The 24,537-nt window shown below is 58.3% G+C and overlaps 1 protein-coding gene across 1 annotated transcript; it reads left to right on the top strand.

Annotated features, from left to right (window-relative positions):
• Positions 1-685: 685 nt before the first annotated feature.
• KCNH6 (potassium voltage-gated channel subfamily H member 6) lies at positions 686-24,145 on the top strand. Its single transcript, XM_006044125.4, has 14 exons — positions 686-872; positions 1,691-1,921; positions 7,263-7,424; positions 7,723-7,928; positions 11,154-11,579; positions 13,216-13,615; positions 15,079-15,278; positions 15,476-15,728; positions 18,591-18,784; positions 18,981-19,019; positions 20,466-20,550; positions 21,065-21,233; positions 22,788-22,974; positions 23,295-24,145. Exons 1-14 carry the CDS (start codon positions 797-799, stop codon positions 23,577-23,579), a joined length of 2,913 nt encoding a protein of 970 aa, XP_006044187.2. The 5' UTR covers positions 686-796; the 3' UTR covers positions 23,580-24,145.
• Positions 24,146-24,537: the final 392 nt, after the last annotated feature.

The raw sequence follows: 24,537 nt of genomic DNA, 5'->3' as shown, positions 1-24,537 counted from the left end.
ATGTGGTTTTAAATCTGTTCTTCTCCCAAGCAGTATCTGTATGCCAAGAGCTCTCAGGCCTCTAAAGAAAGCACCTCATTGCATATTCCTTGTGCATTACACTGCCAGTACCAGGTCCTGGATGGGCTTGCCACTAGTTCTGCATGGGCACTGGGATTCTGCTGGAGGGCACTTGGTAAGGATGGGCAAAAGGTCTATCCATACCATTGCCCGAGTCCAGTCCAATGGTCAGATCGGGAAAGAAACCTTCAGCAGAAGACCGTTTGAGGCCTTTAACAACCCCTTCGGCTCCTCCTCTCCTCCCCTGCTTGAGAGAGACGGCCTGGCAATGTCCAGACTGGCCCCCTGGTACCTGAACCGGGTCTGAGAGGGCCGAGGGCACAGTCCATTGGGACAGAGCAGAAGCTCCTCAAAGAGGCCCTACCCGATTGACTCCTGGCGCCGGACTCCCTCCCAGCTCCGCCCCTGAAGAGTCAGGGCCCCGCCCCTGCCCCATTGAGTCCCGGAAAAGTTGCCCCCGCCCCGCGGACCCCGCCCCTCCGCCGCTGCCGCGCGGCTCCTTTCAGCACCGCGGCGCGGACAGCTCCCGGGCGGCCACGGAGGGAAGGACGCGCGGCGAGCAGCCGGCCGGGGAGGGCAGCAGAGGTGTAGACGCAGGCGGGCGGGCGGGGCACGAAGCCCTGCGGCCCTCCCCGGGGGCGGCGCCCACCGGAGCCGGACGCAGCTGAGCCAGAGGACAGGCGGAGAAGCAGGGAGCCGGAGCGCTGCTGGCTCCGGCAGAGGCCGTGGCCGAAAGATGCCGGTCCGCAGGGGCCACGTCGCGCCCCAAAACACTTACCTGGACACCATCATCCGCAAGTTCGAGGGCCAGAGTGAGTGTGTGCGGTGGGTTGGGGCATGATCTGGAGCCCTGGTTCGGTGGCAGGAGTGGCTGGACCCTTTACTAACTTCAAATGGAGCAGGGTGGGGGGTGTCTGATATGCCAAACGCATATCCTTCCCTTCAATGTCCGAGAAACACCTTTTCCTCCAGCAAGCCCCTACTTTTACCTCCAACGCCACCCTCCCTTCTGCTACATGGTGGGCAAAGTGCAGCTCCCCGCTTCACCTGAGTTGTTTTCTTGCCGGTTCTGAGCCCTGACCTCCCCTTGTATCCATGCCATGCTTCCCTCCTGACTCCCCCACCCCACCCCCAACTTCCTCCAGAGGTTTCCTTTTCGCCCTCCTTTTCACCTCCTGACCGAGCCACTCTGGTCTTTCTAGGAGCTCACCCAGGCCGGGCCCCCATCTGGTCACACCCCTGCTCCCTCTCGCCTATCCCTTTCCCTGCTCCAGGAAGCCTTGGGCCTCTCTCCCACTTCACTGACCCCATTACTGCCCTGGTCTTCCCACAATTCCCAGGCCTGACTCTCCTTCCCCTTCTCTGGTCATCGTCCTGCTTCCCCCTCCTGACCATCCCCTCATTACTCCCAGGAGCCCCATGGCCTTCCCCCATGACTCTGGCCTTCTTGGTCTTCCCACCCTCCCCAGACCTGACCTCCCCTTTCCTTCATTTTGATCACGGCTCTGCTCTGCATCCAGATCCAATCCCCCCTACGCACACACACACCAACCACTCCCACAAGTCCCTCTGATCTTTCCCTCCCTACTGCCTGGTCCTGGTTGCCATGGGCTCCCACCTCCCGCCCCAGGTCGTAAGTTCCTGATCGCCAATGCTCAGATGGAGAACTGTGCCATCATTTACTGCAACGACGGCTTCTGCGAACTCTTCGGCTACTCCCGAGTGGAAGTGATGCAGAGACCGTGCACCTGCGACTTCCTCACAGGCCCCAACACCCCGCGCAGTGCCATGTCCCGCCTGGCGCAGGCCCTGCTGGGAGCCGAGGAGTGCAAGGTGGACATCCTCTACTACCGCAAGGATGGTGAGGCACCCTCAGACCACAGATTCTGCAAGGCAGGCTCGGCCCCTCTCTCATCCAGGCAGAGTGGTCATGGGAAGGGCACCGACCTGGGGACCAAAGGGCCTGGATGAATCTTGTCTCCTCTCTGGGCCTCTATTTCCTCAGCTGTATGGAGAAAGTGCTGGACCCTGGGTGCAATGCCTTCCAAGGTCTTTTTCAGGGGCCAGGAACGAGGCTGAGCCACCAACTGGTCCTGGCCACATGCAGGGCCTCCCACACCATCGTCCCTCCCCCGTGTCCCCGGTCTCCTGGCTGTCCACTCTGTCACTGTCAGCCCCAGCTGTCAGGCAGCTGGGACGGAAATTAACCTTTCCTCATCTCCGTCTGCTCTGGGGATTAGGGGAGGAGTCACCCCCTCAAGGCCTCTGGGGCCAGGCAAGGCATGGGGGCGGCTGGCTTGAAAAGAGGGCTGGGTGAGGCTCAGGGACCCCAGCTCCTTGGGGAGGCAGAATCTGGAGTTTGTGCTGGCCCTGGAGGCTTGTCCAGTTTGGGATATTACTGCCAACCCAAGCTACTGCAGACAGAACAGAAGCATAGGGCGGGGGCCGAGGATAAGAAATTCTGGAGCCCTTCAAGGCCCTCCCCTCAGTACTTCAGTGTCTCCACTGGGTCTGTGCGGAGAGGAAAGAGATGGGTGGGAATTAGGGTCCCCACAGTCCCTTTGAAATCACCTGGATCAGTGGCCCTCTCAGCCTGCTTCTGCGTCAAAATTACCTGGAACTTGTTTTCCAAAACATACCTTCCCCAGAAAGGGGCTGACTCAGAGGTGTGAAATGAGGCCCAAACAGGTGTATTTGGGAAAATCTCCCTGGCAGTTTAGATGTTCTGTCAGGTTTAGGAACCACTGGCTTAGATTAATCCCTCGTTTCATGGGTGAAGAAACTGAGTCCCGAGAAAAAGAAAGAACTTGGCCAGGATTCTACTGCATGGGTCCCAGCTGGGACTGGACCCCAAGTCTCTGGATTCTTCCCTCAGATATATCTGGTCCAAATAATCCCAAGAGGGGTGAAAGGAACCCAACAGCCTCTGTGCTCTGAGGTGGAACTTTTGGGGAAGGAAGCCCAAGAGGGCCCTCCCTGGGGAAGAAAGAATGAAGGCCACTGGAGTGCAGGTGAAGGGCAGGCACCTTTGGACTGAGGCTGAAAGGTGCTCACGGCCTGGTTGCAGGGGCATGGTGTGTGTGTGGAGCATGGACGTGAGTGTAAACCCGAGCATGCGTGTGTGTGTGTGTAAGGTGTTTGAGGTGCTTCTTGGGCAGGTCCTGGCTGTCCCTCTGGCTGTAGTGATTAGGGGACTAGGAAGAACCTGGCTTAGTTTGGGAGCACTCACAGGGTTAACAAAGTCAGAATATTTTTAAAACCTGTGACCTCACCTCCTCACATCATTGCAGAGAGGAGGTGACAGTCAAAGGAGTGAGAAGGGTCCCAGCAGAGCAGGACGGGACAGCAGGGAATGACGGAGGCCCACAGGTCCCTCTGTCCCTCTCCTTGACCTCAGAGCCCTACCTGGGCCTGAGAGGGTAAGAACCGATCATAGACGCCTAGTGATGTCAGCTCAGGGCTCTTAGGGTCTCCTCAGCACCCTAACTGTGCCTGGGCCAGGGGCCAAGGTCAAGGTCAAGACTTGAACCTCTGAGATCCTCAGGTCTTCAGAACCCTGTTGGCATCTTCTAGCAGTCAGAAGGAGCCCTAGAGACCTTGTCTTAGAGGTTTTCTGTGGGTGAAAATGAAAAGTTACCCACATACCTGTGCGTTGTGCTTAGTCACTCAGTCGTGTCCAACTCTTTGCAACCCCCTGGACTGTAGCCTGCCAGCCTCCTCTGTCTTCCACATTGCAGGCAGATTCTTTACCATCTGAGCTACCAGGGAAGCCCACCTTGACCCATTGTAGTCCAAGACCTTGAGCACCTTGGACCTACCTGAAATTGGTGTGAAACCTAGAAAGGGGAACCTTCTGGCCAGCATTCCCCTAAGAGAAGGATGTGATGCTCAGATAACTTATGTACACCCTGTGGTCCACTCTGACCATGTGATTGTTTTTTCTGTTTTGTTTTTATCATATTCACATGGCTCTTATAGCCTGCTGAAGGGCATCCTAATGGTGGCTTTTCCCTTCCTCAGGTCAATACCTCCTCTCCCCCATCTTCCATTGATTAGAGGAGGTGTCACCACCCCCCCGCACCTCCTACAGAATTCTAGCTGATTTATAATCCTCTTTTCCTCTAAAGGGGTAAACCACTGATAGTTCTCCAAGTTCAAGTAGAGAGTCTGTGGCCATACACCTCCACATTGTGCATCTGTGTAAAGCTGTGCTCAAAGAGGCCAGGCCATTTGACAAAAATTACCCCATGAGACAGGGCTCAGAGACCCCTGAGAAACTGGCTCTGCTGCTATCTACCTTCACGAGGAAAAGTTAAGACCCTAACAGCTAGGAAGCATGGGGATGGCCGCAAGACTCGAGCCAATGAGAGTCTGGAGGGAGCCCTGGAGAACAGTCCTACCGCTGCGCCCCCTGGGGACCTGCCAGAGGGGCCCAGCCCTGCCTGCCTGCCTTGGCTGGATGTCTTCTCTGATGACCCCAAGCCAGAGGGTCCCCCAATCTCCAAGCCAGACTCGAGGAAGCCTGGGGCTCCTCCAGTCCTCAGCTCCAGTTCAGGAAGAAGGGCATGGGCAGAGTTCTGGGCTCCCAGTGTCTTGTGTACACTTACCCATGAATGCCAGAGACACCCAGCGGGGAGGCAGGGTGGAGCAGCCGCACTCTTAGTGGCTGTCTTTGTGGCACCAGCTCTTCCCTGAGGGCTCACCACATGCCGGATGCAGGGTGTAAAGAAATGGGGACAATAGACAATACAAGAGCCTCCAAGGGGAGGGGCGGGGACTATAAGAAACTGAAGGAAGGGGCGCATCTAGAGGCAGAGAAAAGCTGGGAGCAGTGTGCTGTCCGGGGGGAGAGATGAGCCCACTGTCCAGGGTCAGAGAAGTGGGCCCCAAGAGGAAGCTCTGCAAGAGAGGGCGAGCAGAGCCTGTCAACCACCCTCCCGGATCAGGACGAGGGCACAGGAACACTACCACTCCCGGGCACCCCCTAGGGTGACACACCCACTTCTGGTCGCCCATACTCACTCGTGAGCAAGGACAGCTTGTGATGTGCTTAGTTGCTCAGTCATGTTCAACTCTTTGCGACCCCATGGACTGTAGCCCACCAGGCTCCTCTATCCATGAGGATTCTCCAGGTAAGAATACTGGAGTAGGTTGCCATGCCCTCCTCCAGGGAATCTTCCCAGCCCAGGGATCGAACCTAGGTCTTCCGCATCACAGGCACATTCTTTACCATCTGAGCCACCAGGGAAGCCCAAGACAGCTTAGGGATCAGGAAAAGAATGCTCTGATCTCGTCTGAATTCTCCTGTCTCCATCAGCGTGCAGGCAGTGAGTGTGAAGGTCAGGCAGGGGGTGTTACGTGAAGCTGCCCTCCAGTCCTCACTGCTCTGATGGGCCAGTCTTTGGTTCACTCTCAGCCTCAGTTTTCCAAAGATAGCATCAGTAGGTACAGGCTGGGGCTTGGCAGCCCCTAGAAGCATAGAGCCTGGAAGCCCTGCCCAGCTGTGCCAGCTCCCCACCAGGCCAGATTTCCGCAGTGCCAGAGAGAGTGAGGAGAGAGAATGGCCTTGCGAGTGTTGTTTCAGGCCACTGGCCAAGGAGGCTTCCTGGGTGGGTCCCAGCACCCAGGCCTTGCCATGCCCTGGGCTGACGAGTGTGCCAGGCTCTGGTCTGGGAAGCAGGCCCACAGCCCTGCAAGCCCAGGAGTGGGTCTCAGAGGTGAGCGGGTGGCCTCTCCTTGGTGTGGATGTCTCCCCTGGGGCCAGCGCAGCAGCTGGCAGATGGCTGCCTGGTGCTTGGGAGTCCGGGAATCTGATCCGGGAGATTCTTGCTCCAGGGAGGAAGGTGGGAGGGAGGAGGTGGACAGCTCGGCTGCATCCCAGCACTGAGCGGGTGAGAAGGTACCAAGGGAAGGGCGCACCAGAGGGTGATCTGGGGAAGAGGGATTCTAATGGACCCCAAATTAGTAATAGCCTCCCACCCACTCACATTTACACTCATTCTTTCATTCACTCAGCTAACAACACCTGGGACAGGTCCTGGCCTCCAGCAAACAAGACAGACGAATCTGCCTTCTGCTAGTCATGTTTACCCAAGTCCCCCGCCCTTAGCGTCCTTGGACCTGACACCCATCAACATTGAACTGAGGGACATGGGATGACCGGGTACTGTGGAGCAGGGCGCACAGGGCATCCACCCAGCCGGCTGCCTGGCCTCTAGGGAACATGGCAGTTTCAGCTTGTTTTGTTCCACTCACCTATGGGAGAGGGAGCAAGACCCTGGAGCAGAGAAAGAGGAACAAAAGGGCCAAGGGCTGGGTCTGGGCTGCCTGTGATGGCTGCATAAGTGGCAGGAGAGCCTGTCCCACCCCCACCCTGCCATCTATCTCCCTCTCCCTCTGCAGCCCCCAGGCCACTGCCCCACTTGCCCCACCCCTAGTCCCAGCACCTCTGCCTTGAGATGACAGGCCCCTTCCTGGTCTGGAGCCGCAGCCTGGCCCTCACTCCAGTGTCCTCGGCCCAGACAAGTCCCCATCCCTCTCCAAACTGTTGTGTATGAGAGCGCAGGGCTCTCCGCTCCATGGCCCCAGCCCTCCTTGATGCATGGCCCAGCCAGTCCTGGCAGGTCAGTTTCTCAGAAGCCCAGGCTCTGCAGAACAGGGGTCCAAGTATGCCCTCCAGGGCTCCATGCGCCATCATGGAGCTTGAGGCCTAAAGTGCCAGCGGGCTCGGTGCCCAGCACTTGGTGTGTTCTCAGTGAGTTCCCTCCAGCATCAGGGGAGCAGGACATCTTTGGGGAACAAGAGTACAGGAGCTGAACCCAGGGCCAGCCAGAGCTACATGGGGATAGGAGACCCAGCCTCACTTCCCCACTTAATCCACCCCCATCTGCTCAGCTTTAATTACAGCAGAAGCAAACCTCAAGGTTAAGCCCCGAGCTGAGGGCCGAGTGTGGACTTGGGCCCGAGGCTGCATTATCTCCTAATGAGGAGCTTAGCGGCTTTCTCCACCTCTGCTCTGTGGGTGGGGCCCTGCTGGGCAGTGTCACCAACAGCTCTGGTCACTCTGCGGGCCTCCTCCCCCACCCAAGGCTGCTCTCAACTTGACCTTAACCCAGCCCCCTGCCTAGCTTCCCCAGGCCAGGTTCCTGCAGGAGAGGACCCCTCCGGTGACATCCCACCCTCCCTTCCCACGGTGTTTGCAGCCTCCTGCTTCCGCTGCCTGGTGGATGTGGTGCCCGTGAAGAACGAGGACGGGGCGGTCATCATGTTCATCCTCAACTTCGAGGATCTGGCGCAGCTCCTGGCCAAGAGGGGGAGCCGCAGCCTGTCCCAGCGCCTGCTGCGACAGAGCTTCCTGGGCTCGGGTAAGGAGGGGGGCAGGTGGAGGGGGTGGGGCAGGGGGCATGGGAGGGGGCGGGGCGAGGGGCATAGGAGGGGGCGGGGCATTGGGGGGCGGGGCGAGGGGCATGGGACGGGGGGGGGGGGGGCGGGGCGGGGCGAGGCCGGTGAAGGGGGCGGGGCGGGACAGGTGGAGGGGACGGGGTGAGGGGCATGGGAGGGGGAGAGGCGAGTGGCGTTTTGTGGGGGCAGCATCAGGTGTCGCATCAGGTGTTGCCTCAGGTCCCCAGCCCTTGACTGCTGTGACCCGGGCCTTGGTTCCAGATGGCTCTCACGGCAGGTCGGGGGCACAGGGGCCTGGCGCCGGCAGGGTCAAGTACAGGACCATCAGCCAGATCCCGCAGTTCACACTCAACTTTGTGGAGTTCAACCTGGAGAAGCACCGCTCGGGCTCCACCACAGAGATTGAGATCATCGCACCCCACAAGGTGGTGGAGCGGACCCAGAACGTCACCGAGAAGGTCACCCAGGTGCGGCCTGCAGGCCAGGGTGGGTGGGGCTGTGCTGGGCCCTACAGTCCCTCCTCAAACCCGGGCTCTGGACTCCTCCAGGGCTGGGTGAACAGAGGGAGCCGGCCTGCCCAGCCTGGTGTCTGGTCTGAGCTCCAGGCCTCTTGTCCTGCTCGAGTCTGATTCTTTAGACCTAAAGGCCCACCCTGAGACTCCCACCCTGACTCCCAGTCCCGGACCCAGGGGAGGGTAGATCAGCAGTGCCACATTCTAGGCCTGGAGAAGCTGGGAGGGGCAACCGGCAGGACACCTTGGGACCCGCCCAAGGCTCTGCCAGTCCCAGAGGAGAAGCAGAGAGAGGAGGCATCAGGGCCATACTGAGAAGAGGGTGGGGAGCCCCAGCCCTGCTCCTGCCCTTGGCCTTCGAGCTGACAGCCAGCCCCTAGGACAGGATGCTTCCGCAGTCCAGGCAGTGGGGAGGCAACCTGGCATCTTCAACTCCCTTGGCGCGGGTCCCTGGGGAACAGTCAGGAAGGCCTCAGCCCCTCCTTGGCCAGCCCAGGGCAAACTGCCCTGGGTTCTCTGTTCCAGCTGACACACTGTCCTTCCTCCTGGGGCCTGATGCCCTGGTCCCCAGCTGACCTCTCCAGAGGGAAGTGCAGAGAGCACTGCCTAAGGTTCAGGGGCCCTGCCACTGTCTGCTCTGTGACCTTGGGCAAGAGACCTATGCCTTTTCTGGGCCCCAGGGTCCCATCTGGAGGAATGACTTGAACCACATGGTCTCTGAGGACTCATTTGACATTGAGGGTGCTGGCCCTAGGAGGCACTGAGAGGTGCCTAGGCCAGGGCTGAGCAAGGGGGTGCAGGGCAAGGTCAAGGGCCTCCTCCAGCTCCCCTGGGACTTTGCTCCCTGAGGGAATGGAGCAGCTCTTTGCCTCCCACCCCCTTTCACCTGAAGCATCCTCTGTGCTGGAGCACGTGGGCTGGAAACTCCTTGTGACCCAGCCACTCACCAAGTGCAAGAGCCCTGGGGCAGAAAAGACCCCAGGCTGTAGGGCTGGACCCTTGGACATCAGGCGGGGCGCGGGGGGCCAGTGACCTGGGAAGCCCACCTAGCTGTGCATCTGGGGACCCTCAGGTTGGTGACGGGGTGATGGGGGCTGTCGGGCTGGAGAGTTGTGCGTGGTCCCTGCCCCCACCCAACTTGTCCTGCACCCTGCCCCAGCCCCTCTTGGCTTTACTAACCCACCCCATGTTGTCCCTAAGGAGGGGAGGAGCCTGCCAGAGCTCAGAGCATGGCCCAGAGCAGGGAAGTCACACCAGCCTCAACCAGAACTCAAAGGGCCTAGAGGGCTGTGAGCCCATACCTGGACTCCTATGTCCTGACAGCCCTGCAGCTCCGGGGTCACTGGGGAGGCCCCTCATGCTGGCCCCAGAGGCGGTGGGAGACTCAGGAGATCTGTGGTGGAGGAGGTGGCACCCCGACCTGAAGCCCCCAGGACGGGGACACGTCTTCTGACCCTGCCCTCCGAATTCTGACCGCCTCCCTCCCTCTCCATGTGCTCTACTGTTTCCTCCTGGTTGGTCTTGAGCAGCCAGGGGTAGACATGGCCATGATGACCCAAGCTTTCCATGCTCATTCAGTCCCCTTTAGTTGAGCCCCCACGTGGACTAAGAGGGGCATGCGGGACGAGGGAGCTGCTGCTGTAAGTCAGTGGAGATAACTGTGCTGTCAGGACGTTTACAAGGAGCCGGGAGAAAATCAAAATACATGGTTCAGGTCTGTGCAGGGTCAGAGGAAACTTCCCAGGGAGGCCAAACAGGAGCTGAGGCCAAGGCTGAGCAGGAGGTCCCTGCAGGGTGAGGATACTGTGGCCCCTCCCAGGGGTTTGGATGGCAGATGGGGGACCGTGTGGTTGAAACCAGCCTTTGGGTGGATCTTCCTTACTGTGATCCCATCTGCTAATGGACCCGGCTTTCAGGGCCAGAACCTTATGTTGCAGATTTTCTTAAACCAGAACCATCTGCAGGGCCCTATCCTGTGTGTGTGTGTGTGGAGGGGGCGGGGGGCGGTGATGATTCATGGGACACCTTTCAGGCCCCATCTTTGTCAGGGTGGTGTCTGACATCGGATGAACAGAGAGGAGTGATTATCGAGTGTAATGGCCTGTGCCATCAAGATGTACTAGCTTGGGACTTCCTTGGCAGTCCAGTGGTTAAGACTCCGAGCTTCCAAGGCAGGGGACATGGGTTCCATCCCTGGCCAGGGAACTAAGATCCCACATGCCGCATGGCACTACCAAAAAAAAACAGATGCACCAGCTCATTTACTTAGTACAGCCAACAGCCCCGTGGAGTTTGTGGTCCTTTGTTGTCCCCTTCTGCCAGTGAGGGAACTGAGGCTCACAGAAGTTACAAAACCTGCCCCAAGACAGACAGACAGCAATGTCAGACCCCAGATCAACCTGGGAAGTCTGGCTACAAAAGGCATGCCTTCTGCTCCCAACTGCCCAGGCTCATGATGGGCAGAGCCTGGGCATGTTAGGCTGGGCCCTGGTGATCGTATGTTGGCTAAAGTCTCAGAGGTGGGGGTCGGAGGGGCAGAGCAGAGGGGGTTCAGAATGCAATGATCAACCCCCCCTTGGACATGTGCAAAGTAGTCAAGGCCACCAGTACCCAGACCCATCAAGGGTCCAGGTTAACTATACACCCCCAAAATTTGATTCCTTCTGTGGAAGGCTCTGAGAGTTGGCCCCAGAGTGGGCCCTACTGGTCCAGGCTCCAGAGGGCCCTCAGGAATGAAGAGGCTACTTTGGGGGTAACTTGTCCCCATGGGGAACCTGATCACTGGAAACTTCCCAAACCCGCCAGACAGACTAGTCACCCCTCATCACCCCCTCAATCGGCCTGAACCTGGCCCCCCTTCTCCCCTCCCTCAGTCCTGTCTTCACCCACTCCAGGCTGGCCTGTTTATGAGGGAGTTCAAACCTGGGGTCACTATGAGACAGAGCTGCCCCCCTCCTCTGGACCCCACCTCCTCCCAGCACTCCTGTCCCCTTAGGAACTGTCCCTGTCCTATGGGCCACACCCCCATCTTTGCCTCATCCCCTCTCCCCTGCACTGCCCTGCCACCCACCCTCTCCCACATCTCCCTTCCTCGGCCTCACCCTTGCATCTCCACCCCTCCCAGAGCCATCTCCCAGGCAGGGGCCACCCGGCTGACCTCTGCCCGGTCCCCACCCCCAGGTCCTGTCCCTGGGAGCGGACGTGCTGCCAGAGTACAAGCTGCAGGCCCCTCGTATCCACCGGGGGACCCTCCTGCACTACAGCCCATTCAAGGCCGTGTGGGACTGGCTCATCCTGCTGCTGGTCATCTACACGGCCGTCTTCACGCCCTACTCAGCCGCCTTCCTGCTCAGCGACCAGGACGAGTCTCAGCGCGGGGACTGCGGCTACACCTGCAGCCCGCTCACCGTGGTGGACCTCATCGTGGACATCATGTTCGTGGTGGACATCATCATCAACTTCCGCACCACCTACGTCAACACCAACGACGAGGTGGTCAGCCACCCCCGGCGCATCGCTGTCCACTACTTCAAGGGCTGGTTCCTCATCGACATGGTGGCCGCCATCCCCTTCGACCTGCTCATCTTCCGCACCGGCTCTGATGAGGTGAGCAAACCCTGTTCAGGCCGGCCCCCCACGGCCGTCCCCTACGCCCTGGGTACGGGGAGTACCTGGCATGGGGCACCTTTGCCAAAGCAAGTGGTGGTGGGAAGGAGGGACCTCAGACATCTGTCACCTCCCAGCCCTGGAGAAGAAGTAGCTGGGGCTTCCCCTAGGCCTGGCTGCCCTCTCTGTGCTCCCGAACCCCGCCCCTTCTGGGACGGGCACTCTTGTGCGGCTCACCCATCCTGCTGACTTCTACACCACAGTTACCCTGGAAATCTGCAGGCTGCCTCCCAGGGCAGCCTGACTGCCTCCTCAGCCCCAGCCCCTCCACTCTGCCCACTCCGCCTCTCACAGCTGACATGAGGGCATTTTCATGCTGTTCTCGTAGCTTCTAGTCCCACTCTGTCCTTTTGTTCCATTTCCTTGGGATCAGCTTTATTGTTATTGTTGCTTTAATATTTATTTATTTATTCATTCACTCATTCATTTATTTATTTGGCTGTCGGGTCTTAATTGCTGCCTGCGGGATCAGCATTGCATCATGCGAGATCTTTCGCTGTGGGGCGTGGACTCTCACCGACTCTCTCGTTGTGACTCTTGGGCATAGGAGTTGTGTCTTGAAGGCTTAGTTTTTCCGCAACATGTGGGACTTTAGTTCTCTGACCAGGGATGGGACCCATGTCCCCTGAATTGCACGGTGGATTCTTAACCACAGGACCGCCAGGGAAGGCCCTTGGAATCAGATTTCCACTCAAATAGCTCGCCTCCTGTGTTCCAGTCACACCCCAATCACCTAGCCTGTCCAGCACGGAGTGTGCATTGTGACTGCGTGCTCCCCTGCCCACCCACCCACTTCCAGCAAATCTATCCCCAAGTCCTCTCCCCACCCTTTCCACCTGCACTGCCCCTGCCTGGACACGGAGTGGCCTTCTTACCACCTCTGCCCCAGCCCCACACCTGCCAGCCTCACCCCCTGCACACAGGAGCCAGAGCAAGTTTCAGATCACTTATCTGACCCTGACCCTCATTCAATCCAGTCTTCAGAACTTTCAATGGCTCCCCAGTGGCTTGGAATAAAAGCCAAGCTCTTTGAGGAGACTGTAGCCACAGCAGCAGCCCCTGCCCACCTTCCAGGCTCATTCCTCACCACTTCACCATCTTCTGCTCTGTGCTCCCGTCTGCAGAACCACCTTTGGTTCCCCAGGTGGACCGTGCCATTTCACACATCCATGCCTTTGTTCATATTGCTTGCTCCCTGTGCCTGGAATGCCCTTTCCCTCTCCCTCCTGTCTGGAGACCCAGCTTCATCTTTCAAGACTCAGCTCCTGTGTCACCTCCTCTAGGAAGCCTTCCCTGCCTTGTCGCTGCAGACTTTTCCTCCCCTTCCTCTGTGCTCCCCTTAGACTTCTGTCCTTGCAACCATAAAGCTACTTTGAGATTTAGGCTGAGAGCTCCTTAAGGTCCTACACGGTGTCCCGCTGCTGAGAGCCTGGCCCAAAGCAGGCTTTCCATAAGTGTTTGTTAAATGACTACGTGACCATACCTGCAAGAGAATAATTGTGGTCCTAAGGGACCTCAAGGTCACAGTCTCTCAAGGGCTGACCCTAGCCCTGGGGCCCCCTCCCTGCCTCTCCAGACCACAACCCTGATTGGACTGCTGAAGACAGCGCGGCTGCTGCGGCTGGTGCGTGTGGCTCGGAAGCTAGACCGCTACTCTGAGTATGGGGCGGCCGTGCTCTTCCTGCTCATGTGCACCTTTGCGCTCATCGCGCACTGGCTGGCCTGCATCTGGTATGCCATCGGCAACGTGGAGCGGCCCTACCTGGAGCCCAAGATCGGCTGGTTGGACAGCCTGGGCGCGCAGCTCGGCAAGCGCTACAACGGCAGCGACCCAGCCTCCGGCCCCTCAGTGCAGGACAAGTACGTCACCGCCCTGTACTTCACCTTCAGCAGCCTCACCAGCGTGGGCTTTGGCAACGTCTCCCCCAACACCAACTCCGAAAAGGTCTTCTCCATCTGCGTGATGCTCATTGGCTGTGAGTGTCCAGGGCCTCACCCACGAATCCCAGGTTTAGTTTTGCAATGAGATATAACACAGTAACAATTTCTGTGACTGGCAGGTCCTAAGTTTGCAGCACAGTGAATATTTGCATGTGTGTACACTAACTGTGGGCTTCCGTGGTGGCTCAGACGGAATCTGCCCGCAATGCAGGAGACCCAGGTTCGATCCCTGGGTTGGGCAGAAGAAAATGGAGAAGGAAATGGCAACCCACTCCAGTATTCTTGCCTGGAGAATCCTATGGACAGAGGAGCCTGGCGAGTCCTATGGACAGAGGAGCCTGGCGAGCTACAGTCTATGGGATCACAGAGAGTTGGATATGACTGAGTGACTAACACTTTCACACTAACTATATACAGAATCTATAGCCCTCGATATATACCAGGGATCAGGGCCAGCTGCCTCATTTTCAGGGCCTCGTGCAAAATGAAAATGTGGAGCCCTTTATTTAAAATATTATTAATTATTTCAAGACAGTGAGAGCAGAGCACTAAACCAAAACCCAGGGCCCTTAGCACAGGTCCACATCAATGAATTGTGCTTGCCAGGCACTTTTCTTTTCAATATATGTTTATTTGGCTGTGCTGGGTCTTAGTTGCAGCATGCAGGGTGCAGGGTCTTTAGTTGAGGCATGTGAACTCTTAGTTGCAGTATGTAGGATCGATAGTTCCCTGACCAGGGATCGAACCGGGGACTCCTGCTTTAGGGGCATCGAGTCTTAGCCACTGGACCACCAGGGAAGTCCCTGCTAGGCACTTTTCTAAGTCCTTATCAGAGGTCCATGTTTTGTTCCCATCACTACTCCATGACAGCCATAGTATGAGCTGTTTACAGACCAAGGAACTGAACATCCTAACTTGCCAGGGGTTACAGACAGACCCAGTTCCAGCCCAGGGGGCCGACTCCCAGAGAACCAGCTCCCAGGGCTGTGTGCTCTCAGGCCCCACACTGTGCTTCCTGCCTTTCAAGACACGTGGCCTAGGAACAGGAGAGGCACTGTGGAATGTTACATGCAGATTAAGTTGTCATGTTGAGAGTATTTAGAGATGTGAAAGCCCAGAAAAACAAAAACAAGGGGGAAAAAAAGGGTGAAAACAAGAAACCAAGACTTTTCTTTTTATAATATTTTTACAACTTTAAAGAGAAAACAAATCTGAACTAAAAAAACCCATTGCCCTAGTTCTTTCTTCTCAGGAGTTTGGCCTATGGGGCCCCGGAAGCTGCCAAGACGCACAGGGTGGAAGGAGGAGGGCAGGAAACCCAGGGGTCTTTGTCCCCCCCCCCCCCCCCCCCAGACACCCTGGCACCGTCCTGGACACTTCTGACCTCGCCCTGGACAGAGGGGTCCCTGGCTGGGGGATCCCAGGGTGGGGGAGGCTGGAGCAGGCCTGGTGGAGGTGCTCTGGAGCTCAGCCGCCGCATCCCGCCGCCCTGCCCCAGCCCTCATGTACGCCAGCATCTTCGGCAACGTGTCGGCCATCATCCAGCGCCTGTACTCGGGCACGGCTCGCTACCACACGCAGATGCTGCGGGTCAAGGAATTCATCCGCTTCCACCAGATTCCCAACCCGCTGCGGCAGCGCCTGGAGGAGTACTTTCAGCACGCCTGGTCCTACACCAACGGCATCGACATGAACGCGGTGAGCCCCTGACCCTCGGGCCCGGGTGGGGCGGGCCACCTCGCTCAAGTCCCAGCTCCGGCGAATGCCCCCGGGGCAGGGCGGTGGGGGGAGACCAAGGTCCCGCAGGCACTGGGCGTCCCGGAAGCTTCCTAACCTCCCGCTCCCCCAGCCCCCGCCCCGGCCGCACGCCGCTGGACGCCCCCACCGTCCCGCAGGTGCTGAAGGGCTTCCCCGAGTGCCTGCAGGCCGACATCTGCCTGCACCTGCATCGCGCGCTGCTGCAGCACTGCCCCGCCTTCCACGGCGCCAGCAAGGGCTGCCTGCGCGCGCTCGCCGTCAAGTTCAAGACGACGCATGCGCCGCCCGGGGACACGCTGGTGCACCTCGGCGACGTGCTCTCCACACTCTATTTCATCTCCCGCGGCTCCATCGAGATCCTGCGCGACGACGTGGTGGTGGCCATCCTCGGTGGGTCGGGCGGGGAGGGCCGGGCTGGGGGTGGGTAGGGTGGGAGAGGTGTCCTGCCTGGACCAGGCGGTTCCCAGGAACACAGATGGCACCTGCCACGTGATGAGCATGTGCCACAGGGGAGCTTGACACCCAGCTCACGGAATCCTTCCACCAACCCCAGCCACAGGCCCCATTTTCCTGATAGGGAAGTTGAGGCTCAGAGAGGTCTGGTAGGTGGACATACAGGGATTCCAGGGCTGGGGAAGTCCAGGCAGGCTGTGACTTTTTCCGGCTCTTGGGAAGCTCGGGGTAAGAAGGCAAGGGTTTGTATGGGGTGGAGGAGGGGCGGGGGTCACTGCAGCTGCTGGGACAGCTGGGCTTTGGAGGAAGGATAAGGAACTCTGGGCAGGGGAGAGATTGGGGGCACACACAGCCTCTGCCGCTCACCTGGGGCAGGTCACTCACCTTGGGCAGGTCACTTGCCGTGTCTGAGGTGGTTCTCATCTTCCACACCTCCCCCCTGCCTTCAGCCCACCCCAGGTCCCTGACCAGGCCATCAGCCTCCCCATCCCCTGGTGCCCCTGGCCGGGCTTCCCTCTACCCCTCCGCCCAGTCCTCTCCCTCTGGCCTGCCCTCGCTACATCCTCACCTGGCCCAGTTCCTTGCTTTCATGATCTCAGCCTCACCTGTGGCACATGGACCCCCAGAGCTCTGTCCTGACCCCAGTCTCTCCATAGACTGGAAAATTCCTTTCATCTCCAGACATGGCCATCCTTATATTCCATAGGCAGACCAAACGGCTTATCTTAATCTGAAATCATCATCTTCCCTGAAAGGCAGCTCCGTGGACATCCCTGTCACTGTGAACCTCTCACTGCCCGGGCCAGAGACCTGGGAGTCAGCCAGGGAAGTACCCTCCTCCTTTTCTGGCCCACCCCCACCATCCAGGCAGCCACAGAACCCCATCTGTTCCCTGCATTGAGATCTCTCTGTCCCATACCTGTCTCCATGTCCCTGCCTGGGCCCAGTCCTCACTCTGTCCTTCCTGGGCAGGTGTCAGGAGCTCCTTTCCCACAACCCGGAACCTGGTATACCCCAGACTCCATCTTCCACCTGCCAGTGACCTGAAATTCACATCTGTGCATGGTCTTCTGCTCAAAATCCTTTCATGGTTCCCTATGACCCATGGGGCAAATGTCAACCCCTGTGCACGGCCCTCCACATTCTGGCCACCCCTGGGTCCTGCCACCTTCCCTCTGGTGGCTCCTGCTCCAGCCATCAGACTACTCAGTTCTCTGCACCATCTGTCCCACCCCTGTTCCTCTGCACATGCTGCCACTCCACTCGGAGTACCTGCCTCACACCTGTGCCTGGCAGACCCCAGGCATCCTTCAGTGCTGAGCTCAAGCTCAGCTCCTCTATGAGCCCGTCCCTCGTTCCCAGCCAAGTTTAGAAGTGCCATCCAGGTGGGAGAGAGATAATTATTATTAATAATTAAGAAGCCAGTCCAATTTAAGTTTCAGTTAGAGACATGAACTCTCATTTTGTCCTGAGTAGAAATGGACATTAGGTCATAATCCTTCCTCTACTGGAAAACCATCACTTTATAATGTTGCCCAGATTTCTAGCTTCTGGGTTTTATATGTGACCCTGGAGAGTCTTCCCTTCTCTCAGCCTCCTCAGTCCCCTCCTCTGTAAGAGACCTTTTATCCTGTTCTCCTGCGGGCACATGTCCTGGCCTCCATCCATCATTGAGCAAACACTTAGTAATGTTTGTGCAGAATGGCCAGGCTAGGGGGCTGGACTTTCCTGTGGGAAGTGGCCATCATAATCATGGTCTGTGGCACTCTGGCCCCTGGGTTCTCTGCCCTGAACCCTGACTGTGCTGCACAGACCACAGCCTGCTTCCTCCACCGGATTGCCTTTCTCCTGGAGGGCCAGCCTTCCTAGATTTTCACAGCCCAGGCTCCACTCCAGTAGCACTGTAAGACCCTTCTCCGCCTCCAACCACTCCGGGTGGGATGAACCCCTCCCTCTTTTATAGGCCCGTTGCTCTTGGCTCCTACTTGTTCTGAGGCTCTAGAGATCATTCTATAATCTGTCTGTTGGGGATTTGGGGGGCTCCTGTGGGTGGGACAGAACCCTAGTCATGTTTTTATCCTGTGGCTAGCACAGTGCCTGGCAACAGAACGGCCCAGCACCCTCACCACCTGTCCCCGCATCCAGCCCAGGTCCACCCCGTGACATCGTCCATCCTAATGCCTTGCATCTGCCTGTCTAGTGCCTCTCGCTCTTCGAGGCACTTCCTCCAGCATCACCTCTGCTCCTCTGGACCGCCCAGGGGGGCGGCCAGGGCAAATACGGTTAAAGCCATTTTAGAGATGGGGACACCGGGGTGCAGAGAGGGCCATGCCGGTCAAGTGGCCCACAGTGGGAGTGGGCACCGAAGAGAGAGAAGCCTGAGGTGCTGTCCCGGGGAGCTGGGTGGTCCTGACCCCTGGTCTCCGCCACTCTGCAGCTCCATGGCCAGCCTGAGAGGAAGAGGTTGGGCAAGGAGCCTTTGGTGTCTCTTCTGCCTGCTGTTCCCTGGGTGGGGGGTGTAGGGGCAGTTCCCAAGCAAGTGGGAAACAGGAAGGAGATTCTGGTAGAAGGTGGTCCCGAGGATCCTGGAGATAGCGAGGGGACCCACAGGCTGGGGTGGCAGGGGTCTCTGCATACTCCCTTCCCTCAGCCAGCACATCCAGCCTTGTTCCAGGCACCGCCCCCCCCGCAGGATCCCTGAAGCTGGGCGAGGTCAAGGTTAAGAGGTCCTCAGGGAGGCTCCTCAGAAGACAGCAGGGAGCCAGGCCCTGGAGATTCCCCCACCCCTCTGGCTGGCAGGAAAGAATGACATCTTTGGAGAGCCCGTTAGCCTCCATGCCCGGCCGGGCAAGTCCAGCGCAGATGTACGGGCCCTGACCTACTGTGACCTGCACAAGATCCAGCGGGCAGACCTGCTGGAGGTGCTGGACATGTACCCTGCCTTCGCAGACAGCTTCTGGAGTAAGCTGGAAGTCACCTTCAACCTGCGGGACGTGAGTCTGGGATGGGTGGCCCGGGTCGGGGGTGGCCCTCGGCCAGCCTGTAATGGGCCATGGCCAGTCAGCCTGCTGAGCGCTTGGGCTGCTTGGCTGGAGAGGACCCGTCTGACCGCTTCCCTTCTTTTCAACCCCGCTCTTCATCCTTTGTCATAATCACTTCTGTGCCTCCCATGGCCAACATAATGCTAAGTATGAAGATAGCTACCAATTACGGAGCACCAACTATGTGGTAAGCGCTGGGCTCCTACACGATCTCATTTAGTCTTCCTGCAGGTGGTGTTAGTATCCCCGTTTTCCAGATGGGGAAATTGAGGGTCCTAGCAGACAAATGACTAAAGCCACAGTCACACAGTAAATCATATAGTCAGTGGCGCAGCCAAAATGGGACTCAAGTTTGTGCCATCTCCATAGCCCAGGCTTTTCCCACCACATCCTTCCAAGCTGCAAGGGGGGTGGGGTGGGGTGGGCAGCAGTGTCTCCCATCCATGAGCTCACGGTCCAGGTCCCAGAGGTGTAAGCAGTGATAGAGCAATCTCTCCTCTCAAATTTATCACTCAGTGGAGGAGATTATAATAACTCAAGAAGAAGAAAAAAAAAAAGAGCTAAATAGTTCTCTTTTTTTTTTTTTGGCCTTACCAAGGCAGCTTGTGGGATTTCGGTTCCCCGATCAGGGATTGAACCTGGGCCGCAGCAGCCCAGAATCCTAACCACTAGGCCACCAGGGAACTCCCAAGAGCTCCATAGTGAAGAACCAAGGCAGTCTCAAGGGTGTGCAGTGAGACCAAATATCTGTGGAGCTCAGGGTGGCCAAGGCGTGGGATAGCCAGTACAGAATAGAAGTGCCCAGAAGGGTCTGAGTGCAGGGGAGGGCTGGGAACCAGCTAGTGGGAAGGAGGGGGCAGGCGTGGCTGGCAGGGGCCACAGTGGCCGAGGCCCGGGCACTGAGCCCCCACCCCTGGCCTCAGGCGGAGGGTTCTGCTGGCCCAGCCCCGCACCCAGCATCTGGAGGTGGAGCTGAGGCAGGTTTACCTGCTCCGGATGGCCCTCCCCACCCTGCCCTCTGCTGTCCTCCCCTCCCCAGGCTCTCCCCTTCCCACCTGGCCTGTCTAGGAGGCCTCTTGTAAGGACTCTGCCTTGGTGGGGGGCTGGAGGTAGGGGGTGCCCAGCTGCTAGGAAGCATCAGGTGGCCCAAGTGCTCAGTGGCTGGACACTCGAGCAAGAGGGCTGTGGTATCCATGGTCTGGGACATCTGCAGCCCCTGGGTGCCCCCAAGTCCTATTACCAGGGGGGTGGGCTGCCAAGGGCATGGATGAGGGCACCCCCGAAGGGATTGGGACTTCCAGACTTCCACCCCTCAGGGGGAATTGTCGCGTTGGCCCAGGCTGAGGGCGGGGGTCCCAGAGCCCTGAGGAAAAGGAAGGAGAAAGCTCCCCGGCCTCCCCCACCCCCACGGTGCTGCTCAAGGCAGCCTCTCGTGGGACTCCCTGGGGTCTGCCTGGCTCCAAGCCCCTGGGCATCCCTGCCAGTCCACGCAGGAGAGGAGCTGCTGGGAGCACGCTGGGGGTGCCCAGCCACCTGCAACCACCCTCCCCTCATTGCCACGGGGGTGGGGGAGGGGAGAGAGGCCCAGTCCCAGCTTTGGTCCCTGTTACTTGATGCTCTTCTTCCCCACAAGGCAGACGGTGGTCTCCAGTCATCACCCCAACAGGCTCCAGGCAGTCAAGACCACCAGGGCTTCTTCCTCAGTGACAACCAGTCAGGTGAGCAAAATCGGCCCCTGCCAGAGTCTGCCCCTCCTGCGCCTGAAGGCCCTGCCCAGCCTCCTGGCCCTTGGCAGGTCCTCCCCTGCCTCTCCTAGGAGAGGCCTCCTCAGGCTCAGCATCGGAGGCCCCTGTACCCCTCCTCCCCCTGTGTTCTCGGAGCCTGAGTGAGGGCTGCCCGCAGGGGTGGATACCAGCCCGCCCCCGGGGCTGCACATCAAAGTTCTGCGGGCCCCGCTGGGCGGCAGCTCCCTGGACAGTGAGGCCTGGCCTGAACATCCCTACCCGGCCAGCTCCCCCAGGCTGGGGCCCCACCCCTGCTCCCAGGGCTACAGCCTTCTGGGTCCCAGAAGCCAGGCCTCTATGGGGGCAGGACATCCAGGGAAGGAGATGCACTCCTCCCACCCTGTGTTCTCACAGCAGGTAGGGAACGGGGCCCGGGCTCTGCTCGAGAAGGCCCAACCTCCAGAACCAGCTGGACCTTGGCTCAAGCTTCCCTCTCCCCATCCTGCAGGTGCAGCCCCTTCCCTGAGCATCTCAGACGCATCTGGCCTCTGGCCTGAGTTGCTGCAGCAAGTGCCCCCCAGGCCAAGTCAGAGCCCCCAAAACCCTCAGGGAGACTCAGACTGCTGGCCTCGGGAGCTAGGCTCCAGGCTAGAGCAGCTCCAGGCCCAGATGAACAGGTGGGTGACTGACCTGTGGGCAGGGATGGGGCAGCCACAGAGGGCAGGTCCGTGGCAGGCTAGGCACGGGCGCCCCCTCCTGGTGCCTCAGGGACATCGCTGCGTGTCCCATGGCTTTGAGAATGAAAGTGAAAACGTGAAAGTGAGTCACTCGGTTGTGTCCGACTCTTTGCGACCCAGGCAAGAATACTGGAGTGGGAGTCCTTTCCCTTTTCCAGGGGATCCTCCCAACCCAGGGATTGAACCCAGGTCTCCCACATTGCAGGTGGATTCTTTACCAGCTGAGCCACAAGGGAAGCCCAATGATTTGAGAATGGCCAGCCCCCTTTAGCTGCAGACCTCCCCAGCCCTCTCACTGAGGACAGTTCCTTGGATGGCTTGTCCCAGCAAACCTGGAACGTGCCAAGTGGGGAGAGGGGTGTAACTTCATGCCGAAACAAATTCTGTGAGTCCAGGACTTCCCTGGTGGTCCAGGGGCTAAGACTCCATGCTGTCAATGCGGGGGGCCTGGGTTCAATCCCTGGTCAGGAAACTAGATCCCACATGCTGCGGCTAAGAGTTCTTATGCCGCGTCTAAAGATCTGCGTGCCACAACTAAGACTCGGTGCAGCCAAATAAATACATATTTAAATATAAAAAAAAATACCGTGAGCCCTTGGAAAGGGGGTGTGGCCTGTGGATGTCAGGGCTGTGTGGCAGAGTGAGGGCTTAGGGGCAACACAGTCCTGGGTTCAAATTCTGGCTTGGTAACTTACCAGCAATACCGTGTATAAGTAACAACCACGCTGAGCCTTGGTTTACCCTTTTGTGAAATGGGGGTAACCAGAATACCTGTATCGAAGCTTCATGATGAGGGCAGAATGTCTCTTTCTCAAGCACCCTCTGGGAAACAGTGATAAGGAGAGCTAAGCATTAGGCTGGTTTCTTGTAGCTGGGGGGTGGGGGGCGGGGGTGACTTCTCTGGTCACCAAGGCAGTACAGGTGTGTTTGGGTTACCTCCGCCTATTCTATAAGTTGTACTGAAACATCTACTTAAGTTCTTTCCTTAGTACCATTCCTTCAAATTAAGTAATTTGGTACCCACCATCCCTCCTAAAAAAACTTCACTGTGAGGACTAAATGATGTGTGCAGCTGCCTGATCACTGTGATTATCAGAGTCAGGGGTGTACTAAGGGGAATTTGGGCGGGGGCTGTAGATTGTAGGAGATTCCCTGGTGGCTCAGACATTAAAGAGTTTGGTCTGCCTGCAATGCAGGAAATCTGGGTTCAATCCCTGGGTCGGGAAGATTCCCCTGGAGAAGGAAGTGGCAACCCACTCCAGTATTCTTGCCTGAAAATCCCATGGATGGAGGAGCCTGGCAGGCTACAGTCCATGGGGTTGCAAAGAGTTGGATGTGACGGAAGCGCCCTAACACTCATGTAGATGATAGCGGGGAAATAGCTTCATCCAGCAGGGACAGCCTGCAGCCTACAAAACTAAGGGCTGCCCTCAGGACCTAAACTGCTCTTGCCAACCCTGACCGTGACCCTGACTGTGGGGTTCTGCCTGGCAGGCTGGAGTCCCGCGTGTCTTCAGACCTCAGCCACATCCTGAAGCTCCTTCAGCAGCCCCTTCCCCAGGACTGCACTGGCTGCATCTTGGGAGCCTCCACCTCCAATGACCTGGCCTTGTTCCCTGCAACCTCAGCGACTCAGAGTCCAGGAACTCGGCTGCCCCGGGGTGACCCACCCCCGGCACAGGTGAGCAGTGGAGGGGACCCCCAGGGGCTTGCCTGGCGGCGGCTGCATGTCTTCCCCTACCCTTACCTTGGTCTCAGTGGTCATCTGGCCCAGGGCCTTTGTGGCCTGAGAGCAGCTGTGACTTCTGTTGTCCTCCCTTATGGTCTGAGTCAAAACAGGCAGCCTGGACAGGTGGTAGCAGAGCCCAGACTATGACCACGGACTCCACATCGGGAGCAGGGGCAGCAGGATACATCTCCTGCTGCTTCTCAACCCTGAAGTCAGGGTACCCTGGGGAGGCTCCCCACCCTGCTTGCCCCCCTCTTTCTTGCCCCCTGCAGATGCCCAGCTACGGTGACATGGATGAATGGAGGCCAGAGCTCAGGAACTCTTCCTCTAGGAAGCCCCCCCCTGCCGTGGAAATGGACAGAACTCTGACACTGTCCTCGGAACAGAAGCAGCCCGAGGGGCTCCTGTCACCCCTGGCCTCCCCTCTGTGTCCCTTAGAGGTACAGGGACTTGTCTGTGGTCCCCGCTACCCCTCCCTCCCTGAACACCTCAGCTCTGTGCCCAAGCAGTTGGAGTTCCAGAGACATGGCTCAGATCCTGGGTTCTCAAGGAGCTAGAGCCACTGTGCCCCAAGATTTAAAAAAAAAAAAGCACTATGAAGGAACTGAATGTGGGTAAGGTGATAGTTAAGGATGTGGGGGAGGCAGACAGCCTCTAAACTAGCCCTTCACCTAGAGTAGCTACAAACTGCCAATCCAGGTGACCCCAGACACTGCGGGTGAAGAGGCTCGTGACTTTCCCCAGCCTCCTCCAGGGCTCTCTTTAGACAGCAGGGCTGGTGGAAGGTGGATGAGCCTCAGGCGTGGAGGTAGCTGCCAGGACAGAGGGCTCAGGGAAGAAAGGAGACGTTTCTGATCTTTTCTGTATGAGAGCCTGACTCTGTGCAGAGTCATCACCTCCCAGCTCAGAACTCTCCCCCACCATGCAGCCAAGTCCCCAGGGTTGGTCAAGACCTCCTGCCGAGAGCCTGTGAACCAGCTAGAGACGGGAGTGCCCTCTGCAGCGGACACATCAGGGCCCAGAACTCCAGCCCTCAGCCACCCTGCCCTTATGGTTCTGTGATGACCTTTGGGACCTAATGGGCAGTGGAGGGTCTCAGAGCTAATAAAGTCTGCACACTTCATGTTGGGCTGGGTGTGTAATTTGTCTGAGGGTAATCAGGGCCTCGCTGGGGCTGTAATCCTGACAGTTGTGATGTGCTTCCAAGGAGCTGTGTGTTAGGGACCTGAAGGGTGACTCCACTGGGTCTTGGAGGCCCCAGAGTAAGGGGCTCTTAGCCAGGCTGGGGTGAAGGGAAGCAGAGAGACACTGGTATAGTGGCCACAGGGAATCATGACAAGAGCTAACACTTCCAAAGCACTCTTCTGTGTAAGGGGATATCATGCTGGCTGCCCTGCAGATATCGTCGACTCTTTGCAACAAGCCTATGGGGTCAGTATTATTATCCTCATTTGAGAGAGAGGGATCAGAAGTAGAGAATAACTAAGAAATTTACCCAAGCAAGAGGGGAACTTC

The sequence above is a fragment of the Bubalus bubalis genome, chromosome 3 (genome assembly GCF_019923935.1).
Source record: "Bubalus bubalis isolate 160015118507 breed Murrah chromosome 3, NDDB_SH_1, whole genome shotgun sequence".
In the NCBI taxonomy this organism is placed as follows: domain Eukaryota; kingdom Metazoa; phylum Chordata; class Mammalia; order Artiodactyla; family Bovidae; genus Bubalus; species Bubalus bubalis.
Note: the sequence above shows the minus strand (reverse complement) of the source record. Positions and strands in the feature narration are given on the sequence as shown.

Excerpts from the sequence above, each read along its gene's own strand:
- KCNH6 (XM_006044125.4), top strand. The coding sequence starts at position 797 with ATGCCGGTCCGCAGGGGCCACGTCGCGCCCCAAAACACTTACCTGGAC. Across the intron at positions 873-1,690 it reads CCGCAAGTTCGAGGGCCAGA|GTCGTAAGTTCCTGATCGCC; the intron begins GTGAGTGTGTGC and ends CTCCCGCCCCAG. Across the intron at positions 21,234-22,787 it reads CTCCAGGCCCAGATGAACAG|GCTGGAGTCCCGCGTGTCTT; the intron begins GTGGGTGACTGA and ends TCTGCCTGGCAG.